We start from the raw sequence: 25,100 nt of genomic DNA, 5'->3' as shown, positions 1-25,100 counted from the left end.
CCATATTTAATATCAATCCAAAATTTAGTCCCAAAAATGTAGTTCACTCTAAGAAATAAAAATAATTGGGATTGGATCCCACTTTTGCCATTTCAGGGTTTATAGCGGCTTTAAACTATTAGTTGGGTTTTCCATTTCTGGTTATATATTGGTCATTATTTATGGACCACACTCTCGCTTAAGTGTAAGGTGGGCCGAGTTGAGGCCCAATCTATTTTCCAAATCTAATTCTAATATTTATGGGTTTGAAATAGGCAGTTAATATTTAGAAATGGATTAGTAATTTCTGGTAGTGATGACTGACCTTTACCCAACATTGGTTTTCTTTGCTTGTAGCTGACGTAAATTACTTCATTAATGGTATACAAATTAACAAATCGACATATAAAATTGAATACTCCTACATTGTTATTTCCTCTTATTTTGGCCTTGAAAAAAATTCAAGTGTCCACCTAACACGACTTCAAGCTCGTCCTTATAATTAGTAGACGGAATCATATAATAGCAGACATACAGTGATCCAACATTAAATAATTAGGTTTAACTTAATATTACTATTACACATTATAGGCATCAAATTTGGCGAAGCAAACTGCTGATGGATCTAGCTTTGACAACACCAACCGTGCTCCTCAACCTCCCTTTCCCCAAGTGATGCTCACAAAGGGAGTATCCCACCAGCGTGGCTTGGCAGCACCGCCACCCGCGCCCGTTTACGCGGCTGCACCGAGACCCTTCCATGATCACATTACCCCTCTTGCTCTTCTTCCCTTTTTCTTTCCGAGCATCGCCATATTTCTTGTTCATTTTCGACTTCATCTTTGCAGCCGCGCCTTCCTCGCTCGGATTTCTCTCGAAAATCCCTATCCTCTTCTTTAATGGCACCAATTTATAGCTTTCAACACAACACCTACCTACAATTTATTACCAATATAATCACCAATTTATAGTCTTATCACCTAAATTTATATATGGACAACAATATCAATTACTAATATTAAGGTACACACACCTAACCTTGAAGAGAAGAAGATGATGGCTGCATATTTGTGTTGGAATCTTCTTCTCCATGACAGACGATGCTAACTATTTTCCTTAGATGAGAAAAAAGTTGGAATTAGCAAGAAATAATAAATACCAGCATTAGTGCAAGTAGCTAGCATGGAAAATTATGTGTGCACGGAAGAATATATACAAGCTGGGGAGGGGACCATATATATATGTGTGTGTAGTATATTATCCCATGCTAACATGCACCACATGGGTGGTGTATGTATTGTTTTTTATCCAACAAAGAAAAGAAATAGTCAAATAAAAATAATACTATCATGATACTTTTTTCTAACTTCTTTAATTTCAGATTAGACGGAAGGTAGCCAAAGTTGATACAATGACACCATATAAAAATGTGATTTTTTTTCTCCCACTTTTAGTAGTATCTTTCTCTCTCTAGCCTTCCTACACTTTTAACAAGCTGCAAGAATTCATCTTAATCTGTTTCAATTGAGTATATGAATATACATTGAAAGAAGTTAGCATCAATAAATAATTTCAATTCATTCACTTTATACTTTCCACAAATACCTGATATCATTATTACTAGTATTCATACGATCATCATCTCCAAACTCCTGCACACAATAATCGTGTAATTAAATAAACCAGAAACTCTAATCATAGGCAATAATAACAAGAGAAACTTGTAAATTTGGTGGAAGATTTGACCTTTTGTTTCATTTTTTCTTCAGTTTTGAGATCACACGGCGGCTGTGATCGTGGGAGGTGGAGATCTGAGAGTGAGAGAGGTTGTGTAGGGATGGAATCACACAGCGCCAAACGCTTTCGGATCCTCATAATTTAGTGATAAGACTAAGCTCTGAGGATATTGTCTGTCTGCACACACACACACACACACACACACACACAAGCATGAGATGAGAAGGAAATAATAATGGGATAAAAGAGGGCAGTTGAAAGGCCAAACTTATAGAGAGAGATCACAAAGAAAACATGGCCTCCAAGAAAATGTGTTTTATGTATAATTGTATTGGGTGTTTTCTCTCTCTAACTTTAATTTGTTGCACCACACACAGTCACACACACTGCACCACACACATGAGGATATACTTGTATGAGAATCAAAAGGGAAATACTCCTAATAGGATTTCTTGTTGGTGGCACGTGCGAGAGCTGGTGAGGCACGTGTCGGAGAGACGTGGGCTCCACCGCAATTGAGAGACAAGTACGGATGATGACAGCGTGGACTACTGTGTGTTTTCCGGGGGCGCGTGCGACACACAGAATTGAGCAACTGGCATGTAATTATATGAAATTATTTTTCTAATGCAATGTCTTGCCATATGGTGAATTATTACTATTATTTTTATTATTATAATGATATTCACCAAAATATTACTTCCTCTGTCCCATATTAATGGAATCATTTCTCGTTTTAGTATGAGTAACACATTTATTCTCACTTACTTTTAGCTCTTTCTTACATTATCTCTTCGTCTCTTTATCATTTTCATTTCCTACTTTATTATTCATTTACTAATTAGCTCACTTAGCACAATTTTTTTTAAAATCGTGCACAGAAAAGAAATATCTCCACTATTGCGGAACGGAGGGAGTATATAGAAAGTGAATTGATTGAATGTTTATATTCATTGCCTCGTTGGGAATGGCCGAATGAGCATCTTAGTCAATTTGATGGTAACTTCTAAATTATGGAGTAGGTATCTATGTTGGATTTTTAATTGCAAAATTTATTTTTAAGATTCTTAAATTGATAAAAATTTGTCAGCAAGCCCATTCCGGTAGCACATTTATCATAAATATGTCAACTAATGCAAATTATGAAATACTAATTTTTATATTTATTTGTGTAATGTGACAACTTGTTATTTATTCGTGCAACTACACAATTTAAGAAGAACACCAACTTCAAAAAATGATTTACTTTCAATATACTCCATATAGTCACATGCCGTTAACTGGGTTAGTACTTTGGATTCAGTTGAATTGTCAATCGGGTTGGATCCAATTCGATTCGGCCTATCTTAAGCTGGGCAGTTTAATTTGAGATGCGACTTTGCCTAATCCATGAATAAAGCAAGCTCGACTGGAATGTGTTTATTTCTATAAATTTGGACTAAACCTAGCTTAGACTCACTTGAATTAAGTAGAAAATTAGGAGTAATTTTTTTATGTAATTTGAATTTTTATTTAATACTCCTACTCAGTTAAAGTATATTTTTAGATTTAATTATATTAATAATATCTTGTGTTTTAAATTATACTAGTTCATATATTTAATAAGTATGTATATTCAAATTTATCTTATTGCAATTATAACAACTGAAATACTAGTTAATTAACAATATGTCCATTGCCGATCTCTCTTCTTTTCCGATAACGCTGAAGTCCAACTTTACGAATTTGGGCTTCACGTGTGATCTTGAAGCCCAAATTTGAAGAATGAAGATGAGGCAAAGTGGTGGAGTTACTTGGATGCAGGAAACGATGCTGATATATTTCGGTCAATTTTGTTTGAAAATGTAACTAGAAACTAGAAAGGGTGTGATTATTGGGTTTGGTTCGTGCCTTCCTAAAGAGATAGCCTAATTGTGATATCAAACATGAGAAAATGTTTAAATAGCACCCACTTTTTTTCTAGCTATCAACATACCTTTTATAGCCGTGGATTAATTTGGTTAGAGATTAAATTCAAATGAAGTTTTAATCATTTGTACACTGGAAGATCTTTAAATCAGAGGGAATTGTAGATAATTGAACTAAATTATATCAAGAATCGCGAGTTTACTTAATACTCAAAGCGTGTTTGATAAGTTAGTAATACCAAGATAGAGAATTGTATATAGACATTTCTAATGGTTTGATATCATAGATAAACTTAACTCAAAGCCCAATATAAGACAAGGGCCCTAACCAATCTTACCAAAATTATAACTTTAACCATGTTTATTTAACCTACCAATTTATCAAGTTAAGCCATGTTATATAATATACTTTACAAAAATAGATAATTTCTTTTCAATCAAACATCAACCAAAATAAATTATATCTTTGCATATCTTGACATAAAGCATGCATTTCTTATCTTATTTTACTTATCTTCTAATATCTCATCTTTTTTATCAAACGAGTCCCTAAACCCTAAAGAGTTCACTCATAAGACTATTTCTATTTGTATTGGATGATTTGTGAATCTTTTTCCCATACTTTATTTGTTCGTATTCTTTACATCTATAACATTTTTTTACCTCATTCATTACTTTAGAAACAATATTCATAACATATTATTCATCCCCATAACTATTCATGGATCTCAAATTTTTATTTTCTATTAAATTCTTATTTTCTATTAAATTCTTATTTTAATTAATTTATTAAGTATTCTAAATAAATCAATATTACCAATTCAGTTAAAATACAAAAATCAGTAAAAATAAAAAAATTATATACTACAAACTAAATTTATATGCCAATCACTTTGGTATACAAATAATTCTCATGCTAATGAAGTTCACATTATAACAAACATATAAACATATCATTAAAAATAAAAAAAATAAACAAGGAAAGGTTGGTGATTGATTCGAAATTATACATAAATAGTCTGTAAGAAAGAAACATGCAAAAAACAAGCGACGTGAATAGAGATAGAGTAATACTCAATTACCCATTGCACCTTGTATCAAAGCCTGCCCTAACTGATTAGCCCCTCCTTCAATTAAACCTTCAATCACACTGTTGACAACGCTGTGCACGGTGTCGTTCCTCCTCGTCGGCTGCTGCACGTAATATACCACTGGCGGCGCTGTATTATATCTCTGCAGCTGATCATACATCGCTGCTGGACCTTGTTGGCTGCTCACACTTCTCGAACTAGAATACTGCTGTGCCGGCCTTTGATGATCCTTCTTAGGCTGTCGCACCTTATCCGCTCTCCCACACTTGAGGTGCGCGTCGAACCCACACTCCTCGCACCGGTACAGCCAGTGGTTCGACCCGGATGCGCCGCAGACGTCGCACACGAAGGCCTTTTCTGGATAGGGAGGCTCGAAGCAGAGCTGGAGGGGGTGCTGATGTGCTCCTCCCTTCACCGAGGAGCGCGTGAACGCGCACGCCGGATGCAAGTCGAGCTCGCACTCTGCGCAGTGATAGCAGAAGCTCGTGCCAGTTACGCCACACGCGTTGCAGTGGAAGGATCCCGTAGAGTAGGCGGGGGCCGGGAGCAGGGTCAGGCTGTGCTTGGGGTCAGCCTTGTGGTTGAGTTTCTCGGGCATCTCGGAGCAGATTTTGTGAAGGGTGTAGCTGCAGGAGTCGCAGCTGTAGACGAGGCCCGAGGCCGGTTTCTGGCAGGCCGAGCATTTGGTTGTGTTTGGATCGGAGATGTTGATGGATTTGAGGTTTAAGGGATGAGGGTGGCTGAAGTGAGTGAGATGAGGTTCAGCCTCAATCTTGCCCATTTGCTTCTTGTTGCAAATGATGCTGCTGTTGATCCACTTATATTAAGTCCAGGTTTGGGATTTACTAATAGAATGTGAACATGTTTCCAAGGCATCCTCAAAGTCAGCCAAGGATGTATGTCGTTTGTAGATGGATCTTTCTTTAAACAACATTTTAGGTGGCTGAGTTTTCAATGATCGAAATAGACATTGATGTGATCTTGTGAGTATTTAAAAGGTTGTTTTTGGATACATATACATACTATGGCTGTCACTCATCGTTTTCATTGTTGGTGCCGTGCATGAGACGTTGAGCTTACTATACTACCATTACTCCATGAATTTAATTAAATTTGTAGTAATGATTTCGTGGCCGGATCTTGATGTTTCTGTAACCATGAGTTGATATCTTCCTACTACAAAGGAAGCTGGATTTCCGTCTTTGAGAAGTGACATCAAACATCTTCTCAATGTGCAATTCTCCTATCAAAGTGTTCTATGAGGGTGTTCAGTTTGCAAGATTGTATCTAAGATTAAATTTGTAGTGTGTTTGGTTCAAGACATTCAAACCCACAACTCAATCCTAGATGGATAATCATGAGATAATTATTAGTCATAGCTAACCCCCTATGACTAAAATAATCTCACAACTCAATCTTAGGGGGTGTTCGGTTGGCAAGACTAAATCTCATGATTAAATATGTATCATGTTTGGTTCATAAGATTGACCCTCTCAACTTAATCCTAGATGGATAGTCCCATGATAATTAGTCATAGCCTCCCCCTCCAACTAAAATAATCCTACAACTTAATCCTAGATGGATAGTCCCATGATAATTAGTCATGGTAACCGAACGCCACCTTAGATTATAATATCTTGGTACTACTATTTTATCTTGGAAACTGAACACCACCTAAGAAACCTAAGAAGACAATCATAACTATCCAATAGCAAACTGGGATGTCAGTTTTCTTGAGAAGATCATTTTCATAACTTATGTAGGCTTACACATAATCACGGGCTTAGTTTGATTCTCAATCTTATTCAGAGAATCTGATTTTCAAACTTACTTTGGTCTATAATATCATCTTTAATAGAGTAATATATTTATCCAACTTGAGGATTAATAGGGCTCTTGAGTGGCTTTTGCACATTTCAAACGAACATCAACTTTCACTCTCTTCACTTACTGATAATGCCCTTATATATCACTGAATCGATGTGCTTGTTGAACATAAGTTGATAATAGGCGACTGATTAAGTTGGAAAAATCAATTTAAGATGAGTACAGGAAAACATCAAATATAAGAAGGCTTAATAATATGAGAATATCACAAATTCAAGCTTATTTTGGTCTTATGATCATTTTACATAGAAGCATGGTCTTGTGTCTCTTTCCCACATTTCAAATGAACATCAAATTCACACTCTCCACAGCGGTAGAGCCAATGATCTGAACCCGGCTTTTCACAAATATCGCAGCTGAAAACTTTGTTCTCATAAGGAGGTTCATAGCAGAGATGGAGGGCGTGGTCATGAGCCTTAGACAGCAAGGATGGATACATAAAGGCGCAGACGGGGTGTAGGTCAAGCTGGCACTTATCACAGTGATAGCAGAAGGCAGCACCAGAGGCGCCACACGCGTTGCACATGAACTTTCCATCTTCATAGGCAGGCGAGGCAAGCAGAATCAGCGCATGCTTTCTGTCAGAACCATGATATAGTTTCTGAGGCAGTTTCGAGCAAGCTTTGTGGAGACAGTAGTTGCAGGTTTGGCAGATGTAACTCCATCCCTCAGCTTCCTTCAAACACGCAGCACATGAGATTTTTTCAGGGTTTGAATTTTGATAAGAAACCAGTTTGAGAGAGTGTTGGTGGCTGAAATGGTTAAATTCTGGTTGTGCTTCAATTATGTCCATCTCTTGTAGGTCTTGGTATAAAAAATGGACATACACAACGTTTTGTCGAACTTATATCAAAGCCGGACTCACAGAATATGGACTCATATCATGAATGGGACAGAGTGAAAAACGCGTAAAGCTGGTCTGCAGACTTGGCTTCACATCAGCTGGCCAAAGAAAATTACTTGTTTGTCTCTTTGGCCAATAAAATAATTTCTGTCAATGTCCAAACCAATCTGAGGATTCAATGTGATGAATCCAGAGTTAGTTGATCTTATCTAACTACCGCAGAATATTCATACTTCTGACAACAGAAGATTTAAAAATACAAATTAAAATAAACAACATGACTATTAAATTCAAAACTGTAGGCCTGATGATCTCAGCTATGCCTTCAATGAGTCATGGTTCGAGACCTCTGTATTCTGTTAGTCCGGTGTGCAAAAGAAATCGTTTACTTTTTATGCAGAAATTTTCTCGATACATAAAAAAAGAACTTACATTATGAAGTAAGTTTTATATAAAATAGATTAGGATCAAACTACAAAGTTTTTCCTACTGTTTGTGGACTAAAAGACTATTTCCTTATTTCAGTTTCATATCTCAGATCTGTCAAGACTGCAGCATCTTCCAACCTCTGAATGCATCAGAAACACGTGAGAAGTTTCGACCAAAATGGACGTCTCAGATTCACCTAAAAAACTCGAAAGATCAGCCTTCTACACACACAAGACCAAATATTGTAGGCAAAAAAGATAGGTAGAGAAGTTCTTACAGTTTCTGTTTCTTTAGCCTGATCCTTAAACAGCATTATGTTATTAGCTGCATTCGCGTTTCTGTTTTCATTTTCTCGTCCCATTTCATCCCATACAGGAGTGCAGATGCCGGTGGAGGGCGCTAGAGTCACCTCCCTCTTCAAGTCCTTCATGCCAAAACTGAAACTCTGCCTTTTGAGAAGTTGAAGCTTTTCATTATTTTGCTTAGAATCACACTCACTCCATTCATTTTTGTTTCTCTCAATAGGAATAGGCTTTGATACATCAAGGGAGAAACAAGCATCACTAAACTGACAGCTTGGCAAAGTGAAAACTTCAGAAATTGCACTCAACTGATCGAGAGACTGAAGATGATGATCACGATCAAGATCAAGATTGTTCGCATTCTTCACCTCAACATGCTTCATCTGCTCCGAGAGCAGCTCCATCAGTTCATGTTGGTGGGATTTTGACCCATTCGTTCCGTCATCCTTCAATAGTGGCTGAGCCCCTTTAACAGCACATGAAACATGCGCATCGAACTCGCACATTCTACAATGGTAATGCCATCCATTGAATCTAGGCATGTCACACACATCACACTTGAAATCATAGACAGGTCTGAACTCTAGCTTAAGCACGTGAGGATGGGACGACATGATTTTGACCGAGAGAGGCATTGCCACACACAGCATGTGATAGGAAAGGGGACACTCGGTGCAGCTGTAGTAATATCCTGCAATGTGCCTCCCACACGCCTCACACTCGTCTGGTTTTTCTAGGACAGTAGACGGGGTTGAGAGCTTGAGCCAGTGATTTGGATCAGCAGGGTGCATGACCTTTTTAGGCATGCTGTAGCAGACCTTGTGAAGGGAGAATCCGCAAAGCTTGCACTGATAGAAGAAATTTCTTGGCATTATAGCAAGTTTGCAGGCTGAGCAGACACGACCTCCATCAGCACTCGACTCAATATATTTCAGTGGATGTTCGTGACTAAAATGTTTCAACATCGTTGTTGGTTGATCCATTTTTGACTGAATCTGAACCTCAACCTTGCAGAAGCTGAAATGAGAGAAGGTTGCTGTGAAAACAGAAGCAGCTTTCAATTTTTATATATGTTTTCATCTAAATTTTGGAAGGATTAAGTTATGATTATAATGTCAACAAAACAACCATTTGGCAAGCCTATATCGATGGAATCAAGAGACTCCGAAACAAGCAACAACCAAGTCCTTATTTTAGGCTGGCCAGCATAAAATATGTTGAGATTTTTTAAAGGCTGTAGCTTCTGCTGGCCAATGTGCTAGGCCGCCATCGATTATCGTAAAATTATATTCCTAGCTGCTCAGCATCTAAGATGGGATATGAGGAAAGACAGGATCTTTTTGTTGTATATGATGCCAAAACAGACTCCATTTTCTCTAGTATGCTTCTATTCATCCATGATCTACAAACTTGGTTGACTCTGATGCCTAGTCTAATACTCCAGGATCAAAGTCAACTAACTACACATGTTGGGACATTGTTTTGTGAATCTCTCTTAAAGTCAATGCCAAGATTCTACAATAAGATTTTGTTATGTATAAACAGCTAGGCCCATTATCAATCAAGCTGTCACCACCAAACTCCAATCTTCAATCTGCATCAAAACCTTGACTGATCCAACTCCTCAACTGGTTATATAAACTGGAGAGAGAGAGAGGGGAGAGAGAGAGATGGAGTACAAGCATTTCAGCCACCAGCACACCTTGACCCTAAACAAAGTCCAACCAGGGCAGCAGCTCCACTGCCACGGCTGCCACCGCCTCTGCCATGACTCGATTTTCGCCTGCTGGAGCTGCAAGTTCTTCCTCCACGAGCACTGTGGAAATGCAAACAGATTTGTGAAGCACCCATCCCACAAGCAGCACCCTCTCATCCTGATGCCTAATCCCACATACTGCAGCAGCTCCTTCTTGTGCAACGGCTGTGGTGTGGCCGGCAGCACCTTCTCCTACTGCTGCGCCCTCTGTGAGGTCGATCTGCACGTGCCATGCGCCTATCTCCCGCCAAAGGTGAAGCACCAGAGCCATGAACACGAGATATGCATCAGTTACCAAACAACACAAGAAAAAGACTCCACCCCTCAACTCTGCAAGATTTGCACAACAGAGCTGAGCTCTAAGCATTGGTCCTATCTCTGTGGTCAGGCCGGCTGCACTTTTCGCATCCACACCTTCTGCGCCACTGCTGAGGTTAAACTGGGTTTGCATCAGGACGATGCACCGGATCAGGCCCAACCTCCCGTTGTCTTCTACATCTGAACAAATATTATTGAGCCAATTTTTTAGTTTGTTTGATTAAGAACATCTACTATGATTAATCTTGGATGTGCATTTGTTTTGATTTGGTAGATCATTTAGTCAACTCCAACTCTTGTTCTTTATCTTCAAGCTGTCATAATTTTTATACAACCACCCAACTACTCAACTTGCAAATATAGAAAGAAAAATTGGACATGCTCACATGATCGCATCAGGGTGATCTACTTGTTAAAACTTTCAACTTTTTACACCACCATCTCTACACAAATAATATAAAGAAATTATTCTCCCTCCGCCCTTAAAAGTTGTCCACTTCTTTTTTTTTTTTTTTTTAATTTTAAATGGACCTCATTTTCCACTAACTCTTTACCCTCACCTTCTATTATAAACTAATACTCCCCCCCGTCCACAAAGAAAAATGCACTTTGAGCTCAGCACGAGTTTTAATGCAAAATTGGAAAGTAAGAGAGATGTAGAGAGAAAAAGTAATTAAAGTATTGTGGGACGGCAGGAGTACTATATAAATGCGGGATTCTCATTCCACTAACTTTTTCAACCCACTTTTCTTCACATTTCTTAAATTCCACACTGAATCAAACTTGACAATATTTTATAGACGAAGAGAGTATATACCAGAGGTGGTGAGTCAAGATACTGTAAAATTGAATTATGCAATGTAATCAAAGACGTCCTTAATTGTATTACTAGTATCAACCCCGTGCGTTGCACGACCCATTGAATTTTATATTAAATAGTCAATTAAATAAATGAAATGAGAAAATATAAAATTATACATGGTTTATAGATCCCAAATAAAAGTATACAACTTTATAAAATATATAATATTTATGAAATAAAAATTAAATAGTGATACAACATATAAGAGTTTATTGACTATGCAATTGTACACATATAGTGATTGACCGGTGTTCAACCTATTATCAATCCAATCTTCCATCGAGGTGAACTCAACTATATGAAATATAATATTTTTTAAATAATAAAAACATTAAAAATCATTATAGAATATTAAATCTTGAAAGACAACATGAGGAGCATACATCATAGGAAGCTTAATATTCCACTCATACAACAATTTGAAAATTTTGGTTTTTTGGTTTTAGATGATTTCCCCAACGGTTCTTCATGCCAAAAAAATGCATCCCAATAGGAACAATAAGAACTTATCCATGAAGCATCACCAATATGCTGATATTCTGTAAAATAATATACACAAACTATATTGACACAACTTTAGACGAATCAACAAAAACAAAACAATGTTGAAAAAAAAAAATGAGTCAACACTCACCATAAATCAACAATTATCACGTTTAATAATCTTGCTAGGGTCAACAATTGCACCAATAATATCTAAAAAAATAGAATAGCAACAATGTTAAAAAAACAAATAACAATATTATAGTTGAGAGTAATATTTAAAAATGCCAAATAGTGTCTCCTCAACTACATTATCAATCAGCTTGATATATTCAAATGTCTTAAACGTTAAATTGGAGTAGAAAATAAAACCAAAATGACGATCAACACTCACTGCGAATCACAATTTTAATCTCAATGAGCCGAAAATTAGATTATATAATAACCTTGCCAGGGTCAATGATAACACCAATGGCATCAAAAAAATAAAAGCTGAGACAATTTAGTAAACAAATAATAATAATAATAATAATAATAATAATAATAATAATAATAATAATAATAATAATAAAGAGGAATGTACTACTATCGATAAAGAGTAATAATCATATTGGAAGTAAAAATATCTTTTTGCAGAGAATTCGTGATGCAATGAGAAAAGATAAAGAGGAATGAATTTTATCTAACCAATGATACGTATTTATAGATAAAAAGTATGAAGAAACAATCATAAATTGATGGAATTATAACATGATTGACTGCCTTAAATTTACATTGAAAATTGATTGATTTGTTTAAATGCCATTTTTATTACCTTTACGTTACTTTCTTTAGTGGGATGAATAGATATTTATAATTTTAAGAAATAAGATTAAAATGAAGGTTATAAATTTTTATGATTATAAGAGAGCATGTATGAAAAGCCGTATATGGAGCCATATTAATAATTAATACTACTATGTAGAGTTGAATAATTCTCATGTTATAAATATATTAAAAAAATTAAACATGCCACTATTTTTATATTATGTTTACATTTATTATTTTCAATAACTTATAATCATAAAGATTTGTAACCTCCATTTTAATCCTATCTCTTAAAATTTATAAATATCTAAATTCATCCCACAACTTATGAATATTTCAAAATAAGTCCAAAACTCGCCTTTTATATTAGTATAGATTACACATGCCACAATTGATCAAGAATCGATTCGCACACATAACAATTTACTTCATTTATTACGTACGAACACCCACCCACATCCTAACGTGTGATTTTTTAATTTTGTGTGTTAGTACATATTTTGATTTTTGGTCAAATTCTGGCAATCTCGAGACTTAAAAAAAGGATGAATTATAACTTTGATATATGTTTCATAATATTCCCATAGCGACATATTACGAATTTGAATTTATTGATGTGTCGCGTACCTATGTAAAAATTAAAGATATGATGACTAAATGTATTAAACAACGATATTTAAGTAGCCGAACATTTTGCCCACATAGTATTTTTTGTATACCAAGTACTCCCTCCGTCTCTCTGCAGTAGAGTCGTTTCATTTTCAGCACTAGTTTTAGAAAAATAATAATAAATAGTTAAATTAGATAATAAGTAAACTAAGAGAAAGAATAATATAGAGAAGACTTTTATGTATATTATTCTCTCTCTTATTTTACTCTTTCTTCACTATAATTTTTCCAAAACGAGTGCTCAAAATGAAACCTCTCTACTACAGAGGGACGGAGGGAGTACATAATTTTCCTCAAATCTGAAATTATGTGAAAATTAAGTAAAATGTAAGTTACAATATATTTAAGTGGCAGGATTAATAAAAATTTAGACTAAACTAAATGATTTTTTTTGCAATTTGCCTTAATAGAGTTGGGCCAAAGTTGCGTGATCACATTTTCAAGTTGGTTTGAGTAAATAATGTGGGTCTGACTGAATAAGCCCAATAACTCTAACTTGGATTGGATAAGCTCAATTATTTCATGAATTATTAGACCGAGAAAAATAAGATGAAAACGACGACGTGTAACAGGAAAAAGATATTTTCTTGAATTTTCTTCACCTCATCCTTTAAAATTCCCATTACATTTTTTTTCTCTCTCTTGGATTCTGGTGACTGAGTGTTTTTGCATTTTGGTTCAGAAAATATACTGGTATATCTATCTGATAACAAAGAAGCACAGAAAAATCTGGAAAACGGAGGGAATTTGAGTAAAATTGAAGAATTTAGGTGCGTGGCGATTGCAACCTTCTTAGCTGAATTAATTGAAGCCTATACCTAGCTGTATATCTTACTTGCATAGTTTCGGAATCAATTTGCTTTTTGCATTCGATCGTGACCTAATTTCTTGCTAGGAATTTTAATATTATGGGCTAGTTTTTGATTTACCTGATTTGTGATGCTTTATATGTAAAAAAACATTTATTCTTCGTTTCCTGCTCAAAATCTTAAATTTGATGGCTATCCTTTTTAGCAAGAGTAGGACATTTAGCAAGTGTGTTATTGCGATATTGATCATGCTACCATTCATTCTATCGGAAAATGTGGCCATTTTGTTAGGTGAAATCTGTGTTCCAATATGGATCCTGTCTGTTATACCTACACTATTGTCACTTTGATGCTCTGATACAACAAGACATAAACTCTAGTGTGGACCTAGCTAACAATCAAAACCCGATATACTAAGGAAAAGGTTTTAGGAGTATATATTGGATTATAACTTGTTCTTCTTGGTGTTTAGGTTTTGAATCTGGAGATCTATACTGTGTAATTCAGATTATTTTGATCCCATCCTGGTTGCAGATCACGATGACGCCTGTATGCCCTTTTAACAAGGCTTCTCGGCCTGATGATGCGTCTGGAAAGAAGCCTAGTGAAAACCAGAGTAAACAACAGTCGGCAAGTGATCACAAGTTGCAGCAAGATGCAGTGATTTCACCAAAATGCCCGTTTGGATATGATTCTCAGACATTTAAGTTGGGTCCTCTCAGCTGCATGGTTTGCCAAGCACTTCTCTTTCAATGCAGCAAATGCGTGCCTTGTTCCCATGTGTTCTGCAAGTAAGCACTATATGGCCAGACACCTCTTGTTTAATTCTATTTTGAGGGTAGTGTTTGGTTTCACCATCTTTAGGGAAAAAAGCTGATGAGTTCTTTTTATGAAAACCAGAGTATGCATATCAAGGTTCAGTGATTGTCCTTTATGTGGTGCTGACATTGAGAAGATTGAGGACAACCCTGATCTTCAGAAAACTGTTGATCGCTTCATTGAAGGTCATGCTAGGATCAAGAGGTCTCAGATTGACACCGACAGGGAGGAAAAAGAAGCTGATACGAAAACAGTAATATATGAGGATGTCTCATTTGAACGAGGTGATTTTATGATGCAGCAGGCCATGAGGGTGAGTTTATGAGTTCCTTCATCATGAATGATTGATATTGTTATTTTTTGTGTTTCTTCATAGTAGTTGTTTTTCCCTTACATTGTCACTTTAACATATGTGTAGGCTCTTCGTGCCAATAACATAGAAAGCGCCAAATCAAGGCTTGGTGTGTGTGCTGAAGATGTTAGAGAGCAGTTGCAAAAGAATGGAAATACTCCTGAGTTATGCTCTCAGCTAGGTGCTGTATTGGGTATGCTAGGTGATTGCTGGTATGTACTCACTTTTTAAATTAACCTTAGATAGGAGTATCTTTTCTTTTTTTTGTGCCTTTTTTGGAAGTTTCTTTAAAATTGTGTATAACATATCTATGAATGACACTGTTTATTTCAGTCGAACTACTGGTGATGCTAGTTCTGCAGTTTCTTACTTTGAGGAGAGTGTAAATTTCCTTAAGAAAATGCCAAAGGATAATTTGGAGGTAGACAATTATTCAACCTGGGGAGTTGCTTCCTGAAACTTCATTTTCTTTAAACTGTAGCATATGTAAGTATGTAACTTGTACCTTTTTTTTGCATATGTGCAGATAATACATACACTTTCTGTCTCTCTAAATAAAATTGGAGATCTGAAATACTACGAAGGGGATTTACAAGCAACGAGGGCCTACTATTTTCAGGCTCTGGATGTTCGTCGCAGTGCAGTCAAGAATAATTCAACTGTTCCTTCTCAGGTGGGACTACATAAAACTGCTGATTCCGTTTATTGTGATTATTTGTTCCTTTAAGATGAATAGTAGGTCAGAGGATCTGATACTTAAGTTATGCTAGTAGTTAGCATAAAGTTGAATCAATTTCATGGACCTGGCAATTTCTTAATATTATAAGGTGCTTGAATTTTGGCGTTCACTTATTATTAGTGATATTGTTATTAGACTCAAAAGGTCAGGATTGTGAAAAGTTTGTTTGTGTTGAGAGTCTTGAGACAAACCGGTTTGGGGTTGTCTTTCTATTGGTGCTTGTCTCTTTAACTACTGGTATACTCTCTCATTAAACCAATATAGCATTACTAGGGTGATAAATAGTCGTGCGATTTTTTTCTGTATCATCTACTACCTATGCAATACTTCATGCATTGTATCTACTTCTCGTTTTGATATTTCTCTTCAATCAGGTCATAGACATTGCTGTATCCCTTGCCAAAGTTGCTGATGTAGATAGAAATCTAGGCGATGAAGACACAGCAATTGCAGGTTTCAAAGAGGGAATCAAACTGTTAGAATCTTTAGCAGTGAGTTCTGAAGAAGTTGACCTTGAAAAACGGGTATGAATCCTCCTTCTTGGTTGTATTTTAAGGCTCTTACACTTAAACTTAACGACTGAACCATTTTTGCTTGCGCAGCGCCTTTCAGTGCTGGAGTTCCTAAACAGTCAGCTTGGGAAAAAATAGCATCATTCCACTCTCAAATAGCTTTTGTGTGAAGATATGAAACAAATATCTAGTTTGGCTGTTATTTAATAAATAAATATTAGTGAGCACAAGATGTTATTGTAAATGGCAGCAAGCTGGATGGAATTTTCTGGGACTGATATACGTGAGAAATACTCTTGTCTTGTTAATAGCATGGCAAATAACCTTGTTATAGCGAGTAAATTGCTAAATACCAGATTTCTCAATGATGAATCGATGATGATGACGAAGAAAATGATAACCTTCCATTGGATTTCTTCTTGTGCATCTGTCTTTATATTCTTCGCGATGTTACTTATTTTGATATGAGAATCATTTTGCATCTTAAATCCTTCAAATGATACAACTTCAATTAATGAAACGAAAATTCTTTCAATAAAAGTCCTCATGTCTATGTATAATCCATAATGTATGTATATTTGGAATCTACAAAATTTCCAGATAATTACAAACCAACATGAAAAAAAAGCAATTGTAGATCTAGTGTGGTAGCTCCTACCATTAAATAAGCCAATAGTTCTTTTCAGTTTTATCAGTTCTCCTCAACTTTGCATAACCAAAACTGGTTTTCAACTGGAAATCATTGATGGCAAGTACACTCAATTTGTACTGTCAAATCCTGTACGCCAATATCATGGTACAAACTGTGGACATATTGGAGTATAGGTCGATCATCGACTCCTTCCTTCACCTGTACGCAGTCAGTCCAACATTGAGAGAATCAACAAAAATACAAGCAATAATCCTAGAAGATCAGTGGATCAGTCGTACAAGGCACATAAATAGAAACAATACCTGTAGTGAAATGGAGCCAATGACATGCCCTGGCACCAACTCCCAGAAACGAGCCTCACTAACCTCTGTAATGTCTTCACGCGAACTAACCTAATAAAATGGCAAGAGGATGTTTGCATGATGATGTGTTCTGGGATAACTACTTGAGAGGATGTAGACTATGATGATGAGAATTTACCTGTCTCCAGCATTTGCTCAAAGCTGAAGGGGGAATGCTAGGTGGTGCCATTTGTAGGAGGACACCGCCTGTGGCTTTGAACAGTGGCATGACAAGCATAAAAACTGTCACTGAGACTAGTCCCAAACACAAGACTTCAGCATTGGCAACCCTACAGCAGAAATTTCAAGTATAAATTGATAAATTGAGCAAGAATGGAATTCAAGTATTTTCTGCAGAATGCAAGAAGATTACCCAAGGCTAAGCATCCAGGATGCTAGGATCAACCCTGCACTGAGGAAAAAAATGAAGTATGGAAGCTTAGTATCTAACGACATTACTACAATAAAGAATTATTTCTAAATAAGGAAATGAAAAGATGCATGGTTTTTCATACCTGCGAATGGAATCAGCCAGAACATGCAAGCAAACGGAGTGATAGTTCATATCTTCAGCTTTTCTGTATGCTGCATAATGAATTCAAACAATTGCACATACTGTATAAGCGATAGTACTCATCATACATCAGTAAAACAAGCAGAAGCATTTCTACATGAATATTTGTTCTAGTTCTCATCAATTAAGACATGTAGCTTTAAGCAGTTAACCAATGTTTGCTAAAGAAAGGCAAGCTAGGCCTCCACAGAGATAGAAAAACTTGTTCTCTAAAATTGTACTAAAACTTAGCACAGGATATATGGAGGAAGTTAGAAAATAACTCAAACATGGGCAAGAAGCGCACCAATACTGATTCGGGCATAATTCCTGAAGAACCAAACACCAATAAGGTTTACCAGCAAATTAGCGACAGCTGAGATGACCAAATAATGCCTGAACATAATATAGATCGGGGATGATGATTAATATATAGCCCAACAAACTATATTACTATTGAAAGATGCAGATGAGGAAAACCAAAACGTCGCAATGCAAGACTTTATGTTAGGAGAAATTCTCATCTTAAAAGTAAATTTACATAGAATGATGTGGTAAGCAATGGATAGACTCAAGTGTTTATTTGCATTAGGTGACGGAAATTTTATAATTCCCTAGAACACAATGCGTTGCATGAAGTTTACAGTAAACTGAAGAAACTCGGATACCAGAAATAATGATGAAATGCAAACTTACTTGTGCTCGGACTCATCTTGTATGAAAGCGTGAAGTGCTTCCACAGCTAAGGAGAACGACATAAATAAAAGAAATAGCTGTCTAAACAAGCAACATACAAGCGAGTGAGTGAGTGTAAAAGAAAGCAAGAGGGAGATAGATTGCCTATTCAGAGCAGAAAATAAAAGAGAAGGAAACTCTGATGCACACACAAGATCAAGAAAATAATTGCAGTTGATATTATTAATCTGACACCAAACAACACCAGAAAGTTTCAATAATCAACCTAGAAACAAATAGGGAAGGTACTTACAGCATTGGTAAAAGCAGATAAAACTTCTAGTCTCTTGTACCTGCAGGATTTGTGTAAATTTTGACATAATGAACTTCATCAGAACTTTGAATATTAGGATGATTTAAGCACATGAGATCATGTGGTAGGACCAAGCAATAAAAAATAAATAGTAAAGTACGAGTCACGAAAAATCCCTTAGCTGTAGCTTGAGTTCTAATCCAGAAAAGGTTAAGCAAGAGTAAACATAAATACTAGAACACTTACCCGTATGTGTAAGTGCGATCTGGATTTTGTCGAGAAGCAGCCATTGCAAACAATGAAAATGACAACAGGCCACAGCCAAAAGTCAAATGAAATGCATCTGATACCAAGCCTAAAACCACATATAGGACACATATCAGCTTAAAAGCTTATGGATGAACAACAACAGTGTAGCCAATTAAGCTTCACGGAGCTTCATCTCATATATAACACACGGTTCATACTCTTCTCTGTGACTATATGACACATGCTCTATAAACTCGTTTACGAGTTCATTTAATAGTAATGCAGCAGATATATGCATCAAGAAACGGAATGAGCCGATACCAAGATAGATAAGTTGCAAACGCATGATATAATTCAAATAGAAGCTCAAATATCCACAAGAGAAAGACTCAAAATCAATTCACACTTCCAATTCTCACATTTTAATACAAATCAATCATTAGTAACAGCAAAATGAAGTCCGTATATTCAGCAGCTGACATAAAAAACAATAAACTAATCCCGAACTTTCATACCGATACGCCCAGAGAAGAGGCCGAGGAACAACTCAGTAGTAGAATAGGCGACATTAAGCGAAATCAGCACGAACAACCGCCTCATCTGCTTGTTTCCAGACCTCAATCCTCCCAAAATCAACGGAACAAACGAAAACGCATCACCCTTTTCCTTGGAATTCGAAAACCTATAATCCGGAAAATAACTTCCAGGCGGAATATCAATGCTTGAACCGCTACGCGTCAGCTGATGCTGCGGCGTGTGGGGCTTGACGGTGGCGCTCTGATGCCGGGAGTACGCGAATCGGCGATCCGTGCTCTCTCCGAAACTGAAATCGCCGGTGTACGATCTCGGCGAATCGGCAGCCGAGTTTTGGTACTTCGTTTGCGGAAGACGCGAATCATTATCCATTTCGAATAGCAAATGCAAGAAAAAAAATGGAACTTGAACAAATTCAGGAATGTAAATCACACACACTAATTAGGAGTAATTACATAGCTGCAGAGGTTTCTCCTCAGTCAAAGTAAACGGAATAAACCACACTTTGGGGCAAAAATTGCAGTCCACCCCACAAATGTTACGTTTTCAGAGTTTGACCACTTAAGAATATGTTATTTAAAGGTGGGTCCTTTCACTTCTACCCCTATAAGCTTCCGCCGTTTTACTTTCGCACACTATTTTCCCGCCATGGAAGTGAACTACGAAAATGCTTCCGAGAAGAAAAGTCCTTTCTTTCTCTTTTCCGTGGTAGTTTTTGCCAGTGTTCTTCCTTCATACCAGCTCAATTTCATACGTGTCCATGAAATTAACGTTGTTTTAATGTTTTAACCCTTCTTTTATTTTTCGCATTGCTTACTTACGATTTGGGGGATTACTCTTTCTGATAGAAATGATACTTACAGAGGGCAACAGTACAGCCGAATTTACGTTCCTGGAAATCCCATTTGCCAAGTATGATTTTTTTTTCTGACTCTTTTATTAAAGTTGCTGAATTTTGTTGATTTTCACCTCTTATTTTCTGCAAATTCACATGCTTTTAGAAGCGATTTGTTGCGGTGATTGACCTCGAATTTGGCTGATTCATCTTTGGAGGACTGAAGAGATTCAGTAACCTGATATATACAATTAAGTTTGGGCATCTATTGATTTAGCATATACTTACTAGTTTAATACTTCTATAATTCTAGTAGTATATATTAATAGCCTAGGTGTTTCATCCAAACGTGGGAGTCTGAGCTCATTTTAACAAGTATGGTTAAGCCTTAATATATAGGAGAGCTTGGCTAAATGTTGAGTTTTCATGGGTTGAAATATACTTCACTTATTTCCTGCAGGCTGTACTGTGCTAGGGCTGGAGCAAGCAAAGGAGTGGATTATTGTTGGGACCCTGTATAAGCACATGAAGCTAAAACCTTCCGTACTTGATGAGAGTTCAAAGGAGTTAATGTGGTCATAATATTGACTGTATAATACTAGTCAGCAATCACACTTGTACAACTGAGCAATTTAGTGCACTCGGATGACTATCTAGTTCTTGAGGACGAGAGTGGAAGATTTAAACTCATAGGAGGCCTTCTTTTACGTTCTGTATATGTAACAGGTAAGAGTAGCTGCCCTTGAATTCAGTAGGTTGTGGCTAAGGTCATATACTAGTGATTGTGTTCTGTTTGTGAAAGGCTCTTAATCTTTGTGTTTTGAATATCTGCAAGGATAGTGGTCGCACTACATGGAAAAGAGATGGTAGCTGGAGAGTTTGAGGTTGAAGATGTCTTAGAAGCTGACCTTCCTCACCAGATAGATCGTCCACTTAACTCTGGTAGAAGCCACACCACTTCCGTTGTACTATGACCCATGACAATCGTACTTGACTAAACTGCAAAAATAGTTAGTTTTTTTCATTGCTTCTGATGAGTGGCTGAGTGAACGAATAGTCGAATATATTAAGAGCATGTTTGGTTTGAAAGATTATATCTCATTATTGAATCTGTATTATGTTTGGTTCAATGCCTCTCCAACTAAAATAATCCCACAACTTAATACTAGATGGATAATTATATGATAATGAGTCATGACAACTGAATGACACCTAAACAATGATAAAACCAAATGAATGATAACCTCATCACTTATTTTTTTAAGCCTACTGCCTACATGATTTTTGCATGATAGATATTGTTCTTTAGTGAAACACAACAATTTGAAACTTATATATATAGAATTAAATAAAGCAGGCGAAGATAAATTTGTTGTCTTTGTATCGAGTTTAAGTGTTGGGAGCACCTCGGCAAATCCTCTCAATTTTTAGCTCTTTGTAGACCATATAACTGGCCATCTAGGAGATGAAAAAGTAGCATATTTCTTATATGCTCTAAGTTTCCGAACCCGAAAATCCTTAATTGAATGGTAATCCGTCTGTATCAGGAACAAGGAATGGCATCTCAGATTATTTGAGTTGTTATTGCTGGGAATTCTGTTGAATTTGTTCGTGATGGTCAGGTAATCTCTATGCTCATTATCACACTGTAAGATTATCTATCCAAAATGTCATTGTCTGGATAATTTATTGTTTGAGGTTTACACTATTTAATTTACCTAAAAAGTTTGGTTGGTAGAACTTGGATACTAGGGATCAGTCAAAACTGTCAGAGCCCATAAAAGAGCTCGATATCTTAATGAGTCAGGTAATAGTCTATACTTCTCCTTGTACACCAATTCTGGCTAACTACAATTATTAATATCACATGCTACATGCAGAGTGCTGCAGGTGTACCGGTGGATATAATGTCGGGTGAAGCTAACCCAGAAAATTCTGCATTGCCTCAGCAGGTATATGTTTGGTGGATCCACTTCATTTATATAGACTATTATTGTTAACTTTCAAGTTTTTAGCCCATTTGTTTGCAAGCCATTGCACCGATGCCTTTTTCCTGGATCAACAGCATTTCACACTTTCAGATCCTGCACCAACCCAAATTCCTTTGAGCTCGACAATGTAAGGTAAGGAATCCCATTTGGACCAAGTTTTCATCATAAGTAGATAATTTCATAGTCTTGAACATTCTTCAGGTTTGAACATTGATGATCTTGCAAAATATTCTAATGCGACAAGTAAACTTAAGTTCCTCGAAAGGACATTAAGATGAAGACACATTGCACCAACAGCCCCAAATACTCTAGGTGAAGGTTGCTTCATGAAATATTTGTTTAAATCTGTTCAGTTTCTGATGTTTATTGCACAATTTTCTGTACATGGATGGTTGATATGTAAAGGGTTAGGCATAAAGATAAAGTCATATTTCAGAGATTTAACAATAACCAAATGAACTGAGTATGGTAATATTATCCCACAAGCACATATGTTTATGCAGTTTGTCCAATAAAGCATAATTCCTCTTACTGCATGTTGCTATCCTTTTACTGATTGAGATCCATTTTATATTGAGACGTGTCCTCATGTCTACTTTGTTGGAAATCAAGAAAAATTTGACGCTAGTGTGATTAAAGGTAATGTTTCACAGAATTATTTTATTTTGACCTATTGCTATTTTTTGCTCAAGAACAGAGAAATATAACTGGGGCTTCCTTAAACTGCAGGATCTGATGGGCAAGCGGTAAAACTCATTTGCATTCCTAAATTTTCTGAAACTGGAACTGTTATGATGGTAAGTTTTGAAAAATGTAACAACATAAAGTAGAATGATTCTAATTTAGTAAGTTTTTTGTATGAAGTCGGGCATGTTTCAGTAGGTCATTGTTTGGAATTGTGTTACTAAAAGTGAGTCATTTGGTTGCGTAGTTGAACTTGAGGAATCTTGAGTGCCATGCGCTCACTATTGGGTTTCAGTTCGATTCTTAAGTGTAAGGTATGGTGTACCGAACTATCTTTGCAAATTACAGCAGCTTTACTCTGGAATCTGGTTTCACAGTAACGAAATAGTTCAAGTTTTACTACCGACCTTCTTCTTGTCTACCTGAAATGATCCTAGCAATGTGATCATGACCACAGGATTTTGGAAGTTTGCATATGTATATAGGTCCGGTAGCTCTATATGGAGTATAAAAGATTGGAGCTAAAGTGAAGCAGCTTCTTGTCAAGGTACACAGACGTCTATTTTGTTATATCTCAACACCAGATTTTATATTTGGTTAAAAACATGTAACTAGAGGGTGCAACATAACCGCAGTTTACAATTATTTCAATAAAATTGTTTATGTACTGGTCAGTGTACATTTGCACATATCCCCAAATTTGTTTCTGCAGTTCACTGTCATTCTACAAACATGTCTGTCTTGTGTGATAGAAAGTTAAAGTTTGGTGTGGTTCCTACTATACTTTTCTCAGTGATTCACTCCACCAATTAGGCTAGCCTATCCAAGATATCTGCTATTTTTTCCTTGCAACAAATTTTCAATTGCCTCTGAAGAAAAGAACGAATCAAACCCAATAACGATGAAGAATTGCTTTTACATCACTCAATGTTCAATAGAATGTCTATGCAACACACAAATTAAAAATCAAATTGGTACAATCAAGTTACAAACAACCAAACACACCACGCATTGCGAATAACCTTTAAACTTTAGGTTTGAGCCAGTTCGCAGCTCTCTAAAAGGTGGCCTGGAGCTTCTGCACGATGCTCGGTTCGACCTGGAATGCCTTGGTGAGAACATCGCTACTAATTTTGGGCTCTGACCCAAAAACCGCATTAGCAATGGTGATGACTCCAGGGTTCTGGCTGCTCAATGCAGCTATGGCAACAGCGTTTTTAGTCCCCACATTGCGCTGGAAGTGAACAAGCCCAATTGGGAAGGCGAAAACGTCACCCTTCTGAAGGGTTTTCGTGATGAGGTTGTTGCCAGGATTGGATGTAACGAACCCGACCTGAAGTGATCCCTCAATTACCGTTAAGATCTCAGTGGCTCTTGGGTGAGTATGGGGAGGGTTGATGCCCCAGGGTGCGTAGTCAATACGCACCATGGAGATACCGAGGGTGTTGAGGCCAGGCAATTGGGCTACACTGACCGGAGTTACCCTCGAGCCATTAGGGTTTGAGGTGTTTCCGGGAATGTGGAGTCCACTGAAGGAGAAGTCGGCAGCTCCCACCGATGATGGGTTCTTGCATGGTTGGCCATTCACTCTGGCTGCAAATTTTAGGAACTAGATTAATGATAGTTAAGCTAAAACACCCATATCAGCAGCTGTTGCCGATTTTTGCTTGTTGGTTACAAATTATAATGCTAATGGAATTATTACCTGAGGTGGTGGCATCAGCTACACAAAAATCTTGCAATGGACTAGGCTCGAAGGCGGATGCCAGGAAGGCAACAGACAAGGCTACCAGGCTTAATAAAACAATGTTGTTAGTCATGATGGTCGATGGATGCTTGAGGAGCTCGCTCGAAAATGGATATGATAGAGGAAGAAGAAATGAGTATGTGTTTCTCAATCTTAATGATGAAGTGCATTATTTGCAGTTTGTATTCTAGTATTTATAGAGGTTTGTTTCATTAGATTTTGTA

General features: G+C 36.8%; 7 protein-coding genes and 1 non-coding gene across 23 annotated transcripts; 2 read left to right on the top strand and 6 right to left on the bottom strand.

The window, feature by feature from the left end:
- Positions 1 to 383: 383 nt before the first annotated feature.
- Positions 384 to 2,109, bottom strand: LOC125204881 (WRC protein). Its single transcript, XM_048103641.2, has 5 exons — positions 1,985 to 2,109; positions 1,726 to 1,893; positions 1,585 to 1,631; positions 1,018 to 1,094; positions 384 to 914 (listed from the first exon to the last, which is right to left on the bottom strand). The coding sequence occupies exons 2-5, from the start codon at positions 1,852 to 1,854 to the stop codon at positions 574 to 576; spliced, it is 594 nt and encodes a 197-aa protein (XP_047959598.1). The 5' UTR covers positions 1,855 to 1,893; positions 1,985 to 2,109; the 3' UTR covers positions 384 to 573.
- A 2,500-nt stretch (positions 2,110 to 4,609) lies between these two features.
- LOC125203143 (protein VACUOLELESS GAMETOPHYTES-like) lies at positions 4,610 to 5,651 on the bottom strand. The gene has a single exon (XM_048101436.2). It carries the CDS (start codon positions 5,493 to 5,495, stop codon positions 4,698 to 4,700), a length of 798 nt encoding a protein of 265 aa, XP_047957393.1. The 5' UTR covers positions 5,496 to 5,651; the 3' UTR covers positions 4,610 to 4,697.
- A 1,153-nt stretch (positions 5,652 to 6,804) lies between these two features.
- On the bottom strand, positions 6,805 to 7,397 carry LOC125203657 (protein VACUOLELESS GAMETOPHYTES-like). The gene has a single exon (XM_048102053.2). The coding sequence runs from the start codon at positions 7,392 to 7,394 to the stop codon at positions 6,843 to 6,845; it is 552 nt and encodes a 183-aa protein (XP_047958010.1). The 5' UTR covers positions 7,395 to 7,397; the 3' UTR covers positions 6,805 to 6,842.
- A 625-nt stretch (positions 7,398 to 8,022) lies between these two features.
- Positions 8,023 to 8,859, bottom strand: LOC125206298 (uncharacterized). Its single transcript, XM_089060207.1, has 2 exons — positions 8,152 to 8,859; positions 8,023 to 8,070 (listed from the first exon to the last, which is right to left on the bottom strand). Exons 1-2 carry the CDS (start codon positions 8,824 to 8,826, stop codon positions 8,023 to 8,025), a joined length of 723 nt encoding a protein of 240 aa, XP_088916333.1. The 5' UTR covers positions 8,827 to 8,859.
- Positions 8,860 to 13,658: 4,799 nt separating this feature from the next.
- On the top strand, positions 13,659 to 16,610 carry LOC125207572 (zinc ion binding protein). Of its 2 annotated transcripts, none has more exons than XM_048106973.2 (8): positions 13,659 to 13,841; positions 14,353 to 14,671; positions 14,781 to 15,012; positions 15,118 to 15,263; positions 15,385 to 15,472; positions 15,578 to 15,724; positions 16,165 to 16,314; positions 16,393 to 16,610. In XM_048106973.2, the coding sequence occupies exons 2-8, from the start codon at positions 14,421 to 14,423 to the stop codon at positions 16,438 to 16,440; spliced, it is 1,062 nt and encodes a 353-aa protein (XP_047962930.2). In that variant the 5' UTR covers positions 13,659 to 13,841; positions 14,353 to 14,420; the 3' UTR covers positions 16,441 to 16,610. The 2 variants fall into 2 exon arrangements, with proteins under 2 accessions (XP_047962930.2, XP_047962929.2); XM_048106972.2 differs by having other exon boundaries at positions 13,661 to 13,841; positions 14,415 to 14,671.
- A 218-nt stretch (positions 16,611 to 16,828) lies between these two features.
- On the bottom strand, positions 16,829 to 20,087 carry LOC125207571 (Cation efflux family protein). Its single transcript, XM_048106971.2, has 10 exons — positions 19,601 to 20,087; positions 19,083 to 19,191; positions 18,837 to 18,876; positions 18,545 to 18,621; positions 18,156 to 18,244; positions 17,811 to 17,880; positions 17,669 to 17,707; positions 17,435 to 17,585; positions 17,257 to 17,346; positions 16,829 to 17,152 (listed from the first exon to the last, which is right to left on the bottom strand). Exons 1-10 carry the CDS (start codon positions 19,989 to 19,991, stop codon positions 17,042 to 17,044), a joined length of 1,167 nt encoding a protein of 388 aa, XP_047962928.1. The 5' UTR covers positions 19,992 to 20,087; the 3' UTR covers positions 16,829 to 17,041.
- Positions 20,088 to 20,250: 163 nt separating this feature from the next.
- LOC125206297 (uncharacterized) lies at positions 20,251 to 24,295 on the top strand. 15 transcript variants are annotated; one of them, XR_016132752.1, is made up of 11 exons: positions 20,251 to 20,324; positions 20,468 to 20,531; positions 20,915 to 21,180; positions 21,295 to 21,396; positions 22,002 to 22,076; positions 22,193 to 22,261; positions 22,335 to 22,577; positions 22,647 to 23,084; positions 23,175 to 23,242; positions 23,377 to 23,443; positions 23,587 to 23,818. It is a non-coding gene; the product is annotated as an uncharacterized LOC125206297 (transcript). The 15 variants fall into 15 exon arrangements; XR_016132749.1 differs by having other exon boundaries at positions 20,258 to 20,327; XR_016132751.1 differs by adding an exon at positions 24,165 to 24,295 and having other exon boundaries at positions 20,265 to 20,531; positions 23,587 to 23,676.
- On the bottom strand, positions 24,187 to 24,987 carry LOC125207573 (putative germin-like protein 2-1). The gene is made up of 2 exons (XM_048106974.2): positions 24,835 to 24,987; positions 24,187 to 24,722 (listed from the first exon to the last, which is right to left on the bottom strand). The coding sequence occupies exons 1-2, from the start codon at positions 24,947 to 24,949 to the stop codon at positions 24,187 to 24,189; spliced, it is 651 nt and encodes a 216-aa protein (XP_047962931.1). The 5' UTR covers positions 24,950 to 24,987.
- Positions 24,988 to 25,100: the final 113 nt, after the last annotated feature.

Source organism: Salvia hispanica, chromosome 6 (genome assembly GCF_029641045.1).
Source record: "Salvia hispanica isolate PSC_SH4W2 chromosome 6, Shi_PSC_v1, whole genome shotgun sequence".
In the NCBI taxonomy this organism is placed as follows: Eukaryota; Viridiplantae; Streptophyta; class Magnoliopsida; order Lamiales; family Lamiaceae; genus Salvia; species Salvia hispanica.
The sequence above is the reverse complement of the archived record's forward strand: the minus strand, read 5'-3'. Positions and strand labels throughout refer to the sequence as shown.

Coding starts and splice junctions, on each gene's coding strand:
- LOC125207571 (XM_048106971.2), bottom strand. CDS start 19,991: ATGGATAATGATTCGCGTCTTCCGCAAACGAAGTACCAAAACTCGGCT. Junction 18,622..18,836: donor TATCTGCTTTTACCAATGCT/GTAAGTACCTTC, acceptor TTGTTTAGACAG/CTATTTCTTTTATTTATGTC. Junction 17,347..17,434: donor TGAGCAAATGCTGGAGACAG/GTAAATTCTCAT, acceptor CCATTTTATTAG/GTTAGTTCGCGTGAAGACAT.
- LOC125206298 (XM_089060207.1), bottom strand. CDS start 8,826: ATGCTGTGTGTGGCAATGCCTCTCTCGGTCAAAATCATGTCGTCCCAT. Junction 8,071..8,151: donor AGGCTAAAGAAACAGAAACT/GTAAGAACTTCT, acceptor CGAGTTTTTTAG/GTGAATCTGAGACGTCCATT.
- LOC125204881 (XM_048103641.2), bottom strand. CDS start 1,854: ATGAGGATCCGAAAGCGTTTGGCGCTGTGTGATTCCATCCCTACACAA. Junction 1,095..1,584: donor ACTAGTAATAATGATATCAG/GTATTTGTGGAA, acceptor TTCTCATCTAAG/GAAAATAGTTAGCATCGTCT. Junction 915..1,017: donor ATCATCTTCTTCTCTTCAAG/GTTAGGTGTGTG, acceptor AATAAATTGTAG/GTAGGTGTTGTGTTGAAAGC.
- LOC125207573 (XM_048106974.2), bottom strand. CDS start 24,949: ATGACTAACAACATTGTTTTATTAAGCCTGGTAGCCTTGTCTGTTGCC. Junction 24,723..24,834: donor AGCTGATGCCACCACCTCAG/GTAATAATTCCA, acceptor TAAAATTTGCAG/CCAGAGTGAATGGCCAACCA.
- LOC125207572 (XM_048106973.2), top strand. CDS start 14,421: ATGACGCCTGTATGCCCTTTTAACAAGGCTTCTCGGCCTGATGATGCG. Junction 14,672..14,780: donor TGTTCCCATGTGTTCTGCAA/GTAAGCACTATA, acceptor TATGAAAACCAG/AGTATGCATATCAAGGTTCA. Junction 15,013..15,117: donor TGATGCAGCAGGCCATGAGG/GTGAGTTTATGA, acceptor ACATATGTGTAG/GCTCTTCGTGCCAATAACAT.
- LOC125203657 (XM_048102053.2), bottom strand. CDS start 7,394: ATGGACATAATTGAAGCACAACCAGAATTTAACCATTTCAGCCACCAA.
- LOC125203143 (XM_048101436.2), bottom strand. CDS start 5,495: ATGGGCAAGATTGAGGCTGAACCTCATCTCACTCACTTCAGCCACCCT.